The sequence below is a fragment of the Hippocampus comes genome, unplaced genomic scaffold (genome assembly GCF_001891065.2).
Source record: "Hippocampus comes isolate QL1 unplaced genomic scaffold, H_comes_QL1_v1.1 scaffold82, whole genome shotgun sequence".
In the NCBI taxonomy this organism is placed as follows: domain Eukaryota; kingdom Metazoa; phylum Chordata; class Actinopteri; order Syngnathiformes; family Syngnathidae; genus Hippocampus; species Hippocampus comes.
The window spans coordinates 4,195,076-4,204,484 of record NW_017805135.1 but is presented as its reverse complement, the minus strand read 5'-3'; the positions used below and the strand labels follow the sequence as shown (position 1 = coordinate 4,204,484).

The 9,409-nt window shown below is 41.2% G+C and overlaps 1 protein-coding gene across 1 annotated transcript in view; it reads right to left on the bottom strand.

The window, feature by feature from the left end:
* Positions 1 to 2,443: 2,443 nt before the first annotated feature.
* The window catches only part of LOC109513867 (junctional adhesion molecule C-like), a 20,054-nt gene continuing 13,088 nt past the window's right edge, over positions 2,444 to 9,409 (bottom strand). Inside the window, exons 2-9 of the mRNA XM_019866560.1 lie at positions 7,849 to 7,955; positions 7,645 to 7,758; positions 7,343 to 7,495; positions 6,128 to 6,330; positions 5,269 to 5,368; positions 4,267 to 4,396; positions 4,141 to 4,192; positions 2,444 to 3,471 (exon numbers count right to left, since the gene is read on the bottom strand). Of these exons, the coding sequence (XP_019722119.1) occupies positions 3,436 to 3,471; positions 4,141 to 4,192; positions 4,267 to 4,396; positions 5,269 to 5,368; positions 6,128 to 6,330; positions 7,343 to 7,495; positions 7,645 to 7,758; positions 7,849 to 7,955 (895 nt within the window). The 3' untranslated portion in view covers positions 2,444 to 3,435. The remainder of the gene's footprint in view (positions 3,472 to 4,140; positions 4,193 to 4,266; positions 4,397 to 5,268; positions 5,369 to 6,127; positions 6,331 to 7,342; positions 7,496 to 7,644; positions 7,759 to 7,848; positions 7,956 to 9,409) is intronic.

Genomic DNA, 9,409 nt, shown 5'->3' with positions numbered 1-9,409 from the left:
GAACATCACGATCAGAAATATTGCCTTGCTTCACGGACAACTTCAGTTCATGAACGGTACGCTTGTGCTTTTTCTCGTGCCTTATAAACATAATATTGTCAGTTTTTGTTTTTGTTTTTTTTTTGGCTTTCAATTAGCCCTCAATATGGCTCAGAAGAAACTGAATCAGGCAATAGTCTTCTAAGGAAGCAGTGGCGGCTTCTCGTCATTCAAATGAGGGGAAGCTCAACTCCGCCTTAGACAGATCATCCAATCATCATGTAGAAGCCGAGCATTCTCACCAGCCCACCGCCCAGTAAATCCCCAGGGAAGCTGAGCATCCGATGGGCGGGATAAAGCCCAGCTTTTATCCAATGACAGTCCAGTTGCGCACAGAGGAACAACGAAAAACTTGACGCTGATTGTCCGACTGTGGCTAGGCAACGTAACACAATGGTTGGCTCTCTTATATGTCATCAAAATGTTAAGAAAAACTGTTCTGAAAAAACAAAGACCTAAGAAAAGGCCGAAAAATGATTATTGATGTGAATTCATCAAAATAGCCCGCACAGGTGCTGGTGTTAGCTATACAGCCTCTTTATTTTGATAGCTCAGATGTGATTTTGTAGCGACAACACAATATTTATTCAGTTTTCATAAAAAAAGTGAATTGCCAGTCGCAAATTCAGCTTACCCTCCCGTTCTTGACCTCCAACATGGCAGAGAAACAGATGCCGATCAAGTGATCAAACACTGTCTACATAAAACTGTATTTATTTTTTACTGCACACCGATTCAAAACAAGGTAAACATAACTGTGTTCTGGGTTTCTCCATTCACTCGCAAAATTGTTTCCGTTCACAGATGATTCTGTCCGGAACAATTTAAGTTCATGGAGCGAGGTCCCAGAGGAACTTCTCATTGCCAAGAATGTGTTGTTGTTGCTGCCTCCAAAAAAAAAAAAAAAAAAAAAATCCTTCCATGGCACACCTTCGTTTTTACAGGGGAAGGCACACACATCACCTTCACGATTGAATTACCCCCCCCACCCTTTTTTTGCTTTATACCCCCACCTACCCAAGCCCAGAGTGGTTCCCAATAGCTGAGGGATGGCCCGGACAAGGCCGCGTCAGCCATCAGTCTCACCATTGGATTGGACCCGAGAGTGATTAATGAAGAGGCAAGCAGCAGCCGCAGATAAGATGAGACCTTCACTGGGCGATGAAGGACGGGCGCCATGTGTCTGTGACTGTGGGGGTTGCTTTTTACTTCCTGGAACAAAAACACTACCTACTCGGCAGCACTTGGCAGTCTCGAATGAATCCTAATAAGGACCACTGTCATTTGCAAGTGCTTATCATTTCAACATTTTCCCAATGAGAACTTTTGGAAAAGAAATGATCCTGTTTCTGTTCAAACTTTTATTTTTATTTTTCTCACTTGGCTCACTTTTAAATAATGCTAATAAAAATAAGTTTTGGATTTTTTTAGAAAATTCATTGCAATAGAAACATTCATGTTCCTTTTATTAATTCTATTTTAAACATTTTCCAATTTAAAAAAACAAAACTGTGTTTCTGTTCCTGTTTTAATAGAAATAACTCATTCCTGTTCCAGTTCAACCCTCACTTGGTTTGTTTTTTTTTCAAATTTCATTCTAATTCTGAAATCCTGTTCCTGTTCTTTCCCCTAGTGCTGCTTCCCATCAATCCTGTTCCTGTTCAACTTCAATCTGTTCTAATTTCCAGTTTCCCTTCATGGCAATCAAAACAATTTGTGATTGTTCCTGGTCAAGCTTGGAATTGTTTTTATTTCCTTTTCAATAAATAAATAATGGAAATACAAATAACCTGTTCTTGTTCAACCTCGGCGGCCCGGCGGTCCAGTGGTTAGACTTGCAGGGGTGTCAAACTCCGGTCCTGGAGGGCCGGTGTCCTGCATGTTTTCCAAGTCTCCCTGTTGCAACACACCTGATTCAAATGAACAGGTTCAATGTCAGGCTTGCGCAGAGCTTGCTGATGATCTGATCATTTGAATCAGGTGTGTTGCAACAGGGAGACTTGGAAAACATGCAGGACACCGGCCCTCCAGGACCGGAGTTTGACACCCCTGATGTAAAGGTTCAACCCGTTTACAGGAGGTCCACGGTTTACCGTTTGTATATAAAAACAGGTTCCACCAGCCGACTAAATTATTATTTTGTCTGAAGGAAATAAGAATATCCACTCATTTTCCAAAACATTTATTTTCATGTGGGTCGTAGTTGTGCTGGATAACTGATTTAAAATTTGAATTTTTCCTCTCGGGATTATATCCAGGATTATTAAATTAGAAATGAAAACGTTAGGCATAAAATAAAGTACTAAACTATAAAACACAAAAGACAAGTTCCCTGGTCACGTTATTTATATTCTCATTTTTCTCAATCACATGAAACTTGCAGCTGAAAGGACACACACAAGCCTTCAGGGGTGAACATTTCAAATGTATTTTATTCATAACAAAAATCAACCATGAACAGTGGGCATTTTACAACAGTTCCTGAGTTTTTACACAAATCATGAACACAAAAAAAGTTTGAAACAGCACTGGACAGTAACTATTGTACTGTAAAATTACCATTTTGAACAGCATATTGCCTTATGTACAATAAGGTACTGGGGGAAGAAAAAAAACATTTGCGCATTTATGCATACAATACTGATGCAAAACTGGACAATATGTCCAATATCTACAACCCAAAAAAGTAGTAACACACAGAAGGTCACTTATACACTAACAGCACTCTAAATGTCATACATTGCCACCTTTTAATAGTAAATACTGAATTTGCAGCAAAGTGGGATAGATAGTATTCAAATCCATTGGGTAACTTGGACATGTAATGTTATCAATTGTAACTACTCTATGCTCAAGGCAGATAAATTGTGCCTCATGCTATCTGATATCCTCAGTTTTCAGTCTGCTTATTTATTGCCTGTACAACTACGGTATGCACAAATACCTTTCAACTCTTGGCCACTTGGAAGAAGAAGAATAGAAATAACACAATGTTGCTCACATGACACAGGTCTTGTGCAAAACAAGTTCAATGTATTAAAAAAAAAAGTTACAAAAGACAATTTGTTCCAAAACTTGTGATGGAATGTTGCTCCAACACATCCCTTGCCATCATTTAGCTAAATGTCACAGCTCGGAAGTGAATGAATGACTTTACTGTCTAGTAGAAATATGCGGCAAATAAAAAAATAAACTCTACAAGTGAGAGGGGGACAATGAAAGGATTAGTGTTATAAAATTTGTCAACGCTATAAAAACATGAGCTAGTGCCATAAAACCATACTGAACATTACTTTGGCAAGTTGGTTTGATTTTGATGTGCATCAGAGAATAGAGTGTGCCATGTTACACTTCGAACGTAACCACCAGAGCCATCGTTGTTAATCCTCCCTGGGTTCAAATGATGAAAGATGACTTATGGCGGAAGTGTCCCTGTAGGGGGGGAAAGAACAACCTATAGCCTTACATGAGATATATTATGGATTTCTTGCCCACAATTTCAAACAGTTCCCAGCTAATTTAATTTGTCAAAATACTGAAAAGGATCAAGAATGTTCACAATCTATTTAAAACCCTGTCCGAAATCACCCTGTTATGAGGGAGTGGTCCTCTCTTATATAAAATGACCCACAGGTCGCCCTACCTTCCTCTTATGCGAGCCAGCGCAGGGTTCAACTTTGGTAACGTGAGGACAGTGAGCAGAAATAGGAGGTTGTGACAAAGCAAACAGCTAGTGCCCATAAATTATTTTCACTCATAAAGGCAGCACTTCATCACCGAGGTCTGAATTGAGTATTTGGCGCATGCAGCAGAGACACAACGCCAAGTACCAGTCCTCCCTCATCACCCCTTTTCCCTTGTGGATAACTCAGAGGAACATCTGAGTATGTGTATCAGAAGCTAACGCTAACCTGTGCTAGTGGTTCACGTTACAATCCTTCAGAATTCTGAACAGCTCACTCACAGACTAGTTTTGGAGAAAAAGCAGATTTATTGGTAAGTGGTCAAGCACAGTGCTCTATATACTTGTCTGCAAGTAATTAAAAAGTACATTTTACATATCATCCCGCCTCGAACTCTAGTATATGCTAAATTTTGTACCTCATCTGCATCGCCATAGTCGACAGCATTGTTCTGCGTCGGCCAACTGAATCTGTAGTAGAAGACGACATAATGAATGCATATTTTGTCAATGCGGGAGTAAATGGATTGCTATTTGATACTCACTCGTTTTCATTTTGGCCTTTTTTGGAGGAGAAGGCGCGTGAAACGCAATGCCAAATGCAGCCGATCACACAGATGACCGCTATCACGCCGCCGACAGACTTGAGGACGATGTCGAGGATGTCCACATCATCTATAGAAAAAGGTAAATACATTCTTGCCTTATCACATGTCCCAAATATACAAATAATTAATTAGGTACAGCAGCACAGTCTCACAAAATAATGTTTAATGCACTCATTGATGAGTGACACTGTCACATCCATTTTGGATGTTTATTATTATGGTTGCAGTTTTGTGGAGCTCTTGTGACAGAGTTGACATATTGTTGTGGACAACCTAAGGCACACCTGTGCAATAATCATGCTGTCTCATCAGTTGCGATCTCCTAATTGAAATAATCTTTAAAAAAAAATCCTTGAGGATCCTGATGGAGGTTATCATAAACCAGGTCAGTTCAGGTCATGAAAAAAACAAAAGTCTTATGTTACGGTATATGCTAAAAGTTTAACGTATTTTAGCATTACAATAATGCAAATATGAATACTGTGGCATAAACTTCACGTCTGTTCTGGGATTAATAAATATGTTCAGCACTGTGTAATAATTAATAACCATTTGTTCGTCAGGTGATATGTTTTGAATGGCCCATGGAAGACTTGATAAAAATCAAAAGAGACCTTGCAACAAAAGGCGCATGTGAACCTACTTCAGTGTCCGGTGAGGATAGTTGGCAAATCCTTTTGTCATCATGTGTGAGACAAATTGCCACGAGAAATACAGCAGAAAACCACAAATATCCCTTAGAATTATTGCATACATTCTGGTACACGTGGATGTGATCTCAGTTACAACTGTCACTGCTCTACTTACTGGTGAACTGTGTTTTCCAATTTAGCAATGAAATCTTCATCACAATGTCACATTCTATACCGTTCACGTACTCAAAGGCAAACATTTTCCTCACTGTTGTCAAAAGTGCACACGCAATCATATGTCACTCACAGACTTCCATCCACTGAGAGGGACACTGGGCGTGGCCGGCGTCATTCTTAGCCTGGCAGTAGTACTCCCCCGCGTCCTCCTTCCTCACCCTGCGGAATTTCTGAGGGGAATTGTCAAGTCAGTCTTGTGACAGTGCACAGTCGGCAAAATGTAAAATATCTCTTGCATTTGGCCTTTACATCTGACGACAAACAAATACAGACAAGGTCTTAGAAGTGTTTTTTTTGGGGGGGGGTTTCGTCCGAATATGCTGAATGGACAAAAGTATTTGGACATGAGAGATTTAGGGAAAGGTAAATTCTCTTCCTGTTAGGCTAAGGTGGGAGTAAGTCACATACAGTATGTGCAAGTCACAAGGTATTCTCAAGTTGTAACCTTCAAGACTCAAGCATGTCCCGCTTTACCGTGGGGAAAAGAAAATCAAGCAAGCCGAGTGGGCCCCAAATTTGGAAAAGTCGAGTCAAGTCCTTACTTGGCTCAAGCAAGTTATCAGTGAAGTTATACAATCTTGCTCAGTCATAACAAATATCAGTGATAATTAAATGTTTTTTCATCAATCCCAACACCAGTTTATTTATGCCTTAAAAAGGTAAATAAACAACAGACTGAGATTATGATTGATTTAAAATTTTTTTGTTGATTAAAAAAAAAAAAAATTATGGCGTTGCATTTCAAACTCAATTCAACTCGACTTTCGTTCCAACCAAATTATACAATTAATAAGAAAACATCCACTTTAATGTGGCCTATAACTTGTAAATCACAAATGGGCTTTCCTTTTGTGTAGCACTTTTCTACTTTCAAGCTACATACTCAAATTGCTCGACACTGTCTCTTCATTCACCTACTGATGTCATACCAGGCTTCCGGTGTCGGCGTTAATGGTGTACGTGGCATTGATAAACTTGGGGGTGTTCTTGGGGTCTTGGGGAAGCTCCTCGTTGTTTTGGAACCAGCTGTAGACGGGTGCCGGGAAGCCCTCATTCTCGAGACACCGGAGCTCGGTCGACGTGCCCACCGTGACCGCCTCAGGCACGCTGCACCGGGGCACCACGGGTTTCACTGTGCACAACATAACATGTTCCCTATTGATTTGTCTTGAAGACGGACTGCTGTAGACCTTTTTCTTAACAAGTTTAGAACCAATAGACGCGGGGGTACTTCAGGTGGCAGAAAGCAAGTGACTGACCTAAACTGAAACAATGGCAAAAACTTTTTGGGATTGTGCTAGCGGCGAGCAGATGTAGCCCTAAAGGTGTAGTTTTTTTTCTTTCTTTTATTTTTTTTAAATTGTACGTCCAAAAAGTACAGTAAGTTATGACAGGAGAAACAGTAGGTGAGGAGGATAAATTGAGTGGATGTCCTAAATTGTTGTACAGAGAGCATAGCAAGACTGCTTATGGGCAGTCAGCTGTTGAGCAGTTTTGAAGATTATAAAACACAATAAAAGGAATCGACTCATCTTCCCCTCTGTCATACATTAACAAAGCTGGATTGTTTTAAGTTTCGTTTTTCTTGATTTCACCCTTGTGCAGCAGCCATAAATGTTGACGTCTGATTTAAAACTGGACAGTCTCATCCTAGAAAAGAATCATTCTATTTCTGTCATTTCCTGAGAAATTTTTCTGGTCTTTGTGGCATAACTCCGAGAAGGGCATAGGTGTCAAAGTCAAGGCCCGGGGGCCAGATCTGGTCCGCCCCCTCATTTTATGCGGCCCGCGAAAGCAAATCAAACATGGCAACTTCCATGACGCTTGCTAAAATATGGAGCAAAATTTCAAATTCTCATATGTGATAAATAAGAGACATATATAAAGTAACTTAAACAATATTTGGATACATTTGTTATTCTTGACTTTTTTATATGATCTCAGTCATAATGGCCCTTCAATGAAAACGGTAACTAAAATGTGGCCCGCGATGAAAATGGGTTTGACACCCCTGGTGTAGGGGAAGTATTGTTTGCGTATATTTGCCCTATTGTGATGTCACAATTCCTCAAATTTCCGAACAACTGGCTCACAAGTCATATTTGGGGCATAGGCTTGCTTCTTGGTTGTTTAATTTCACACACCTCTCACTGCAAGACTAATAAGAATCTCATCAAAGTCCCTTTGATCGTCGATGGCGGCCACCTCGCAGCGGTACTCGGCCGTATCTGAGCGAGTGGTGTTGAAGATCAGAATGTTGGCCGGCTCTCTGAGCTGTGCCCTGTTCTCCAAGTCGCCTTTTGAGGGAAGACAGAGAGAAAAAAAAAACACTTTACAATGGCTGATTGAAACACACAGCAGGACTCGGCTCAGGATGCAAACGGAATTCAAAGCAGAGTTCTCTCAGAGCGCCATTCATTCCCCTCAGCTTGCCCTGTCAATTTACCTGCTATCTTCCTTTGGAAGTAAACATAGCTTGGAATGCCATTTCTAATCTTCTTCCACTCAATCCTCGGGTTGTTGGTGGAGATGGACTCTATTAAGCAGGTCAGCTCGACGGCTGCGAATAGGAAGGGAGTAGAAAAAGCGCAATGCAAATCGGGAAGGGAAAGAAAAGCTACTTTTGCGAAAATAGATTGTGGCAACTTACGCTCAAACTCATTTGCCCACACGATTTTGTCTGTGGTTCGGAGGATTACTGCGAGCGATGATGGGATGTGGCCTGTGGAAAGACAGATGAAGAAAAAACACTTAATGCTGAGTCACCCTGATGGAGTTTTCATTAGCAGACATTAGCAGCTGGGCAACTCGCCTTATAAACAGCGGATTATCATGATAAACACCCGCACACACACGCACAAGCTCTCTGCAGCGAGAAGTATTAAACGCTTCCTATTTCTATCCAAGAAGATTAACCCCAAAACCGAGTGAGGGGTACACACCGCATCACCTCCAACACGTCGTTGGCGTCCCTTTATGCTGGTTAATTGGATAATAATACGGCTGGCGGTGGGTCACGAAAGGGGAAGCGCCGAATGTTCAATTGCCGCTCATAAAAACATGACGATACGGGACCGGGCCATAAATATCCCGGTGGTGACGGCCTTTTATTGTTCTGGCTTTTCTCCAGAAGCAAGCTAGAGGTTAGAGTGCTGACTTGGAGCTTTACTGCTGCATTCTTTTTTCAATTTATTAGGTATGGACACAGACGCGCTCACAGGCACAATCGAGGAGCTATATCAAAACGTGTTCACTGTATTCAGCCTCAGGAGAGGAGCAAAGTTTAAGAAATAGCTGTTAGTATGATGATTACCTCACCAAAAACGGGGGCCAGTGTGTCTGATATTGTATTGAATAGGTGTGACAAAATTTTAACATGTACAGCCATCTATGGTGATATATTATTGTACACTCCAACTAAAACAGGGTTCCGACTCCTGTCTTGAAATAATTTTCCAGGACTTTTTCATCTGCTACAGTACGAGTCAAGCTTTGGAACAGTGTTATGGATAGATGAAAGACGATAGCTTGTATTTTATACCGTAACCAAATTGCTTCAATATTACCAAATACCAATATCATTTAATCCTTCACCCCAAAAGGGCCGTTCAAAAGAATGACTCGTTCGCGAACGTCACAACACAAGTATAAGCTCTCACTTAGATGTTGACATCTCAATCACGTAAATCAAGACAATGGAATCCAGCTGATTGACCTATGAACTGCTGATGTGTTGTAGAGAGCCGAACCCCATGCGGGCACCCACAGCACTGCCACAACCAGCTAAAAGCTGCATCTGTGGACTTACACTGTATTTTAATAGAGGTGGATTCCGAATTAAGTTTTTCTCATTTGCCTATTTTCTGTTCTGCCGTCAGTCAATGGAGCAAGTATGAAATACTGAGTGAAACACGGCCCAGTAAGACTACCTGTTACCTGTCGCTATCTCGAAGCCGTCGTCATAGTTTCTTAGGCTCTTCTGACCTCAGAGATGTCTGAGTGCACTGCCAAATGTGCCGGCGTGCTCACTACAGCTCTATGTCACTCAACAGAGGAGGCAGGGAGAGGGAGAAAGATGTACAGCGGTACAGCAACACTCTCGCACTGAAAGTCGTGAGTTTTGGCGCGTCTTTGGAGAAATTGAATCTTTACTTTGAACGGAAAAGTTGGTAAATCTAGCAACCAAGTCATTTGGAAACGGTGGACAGAAG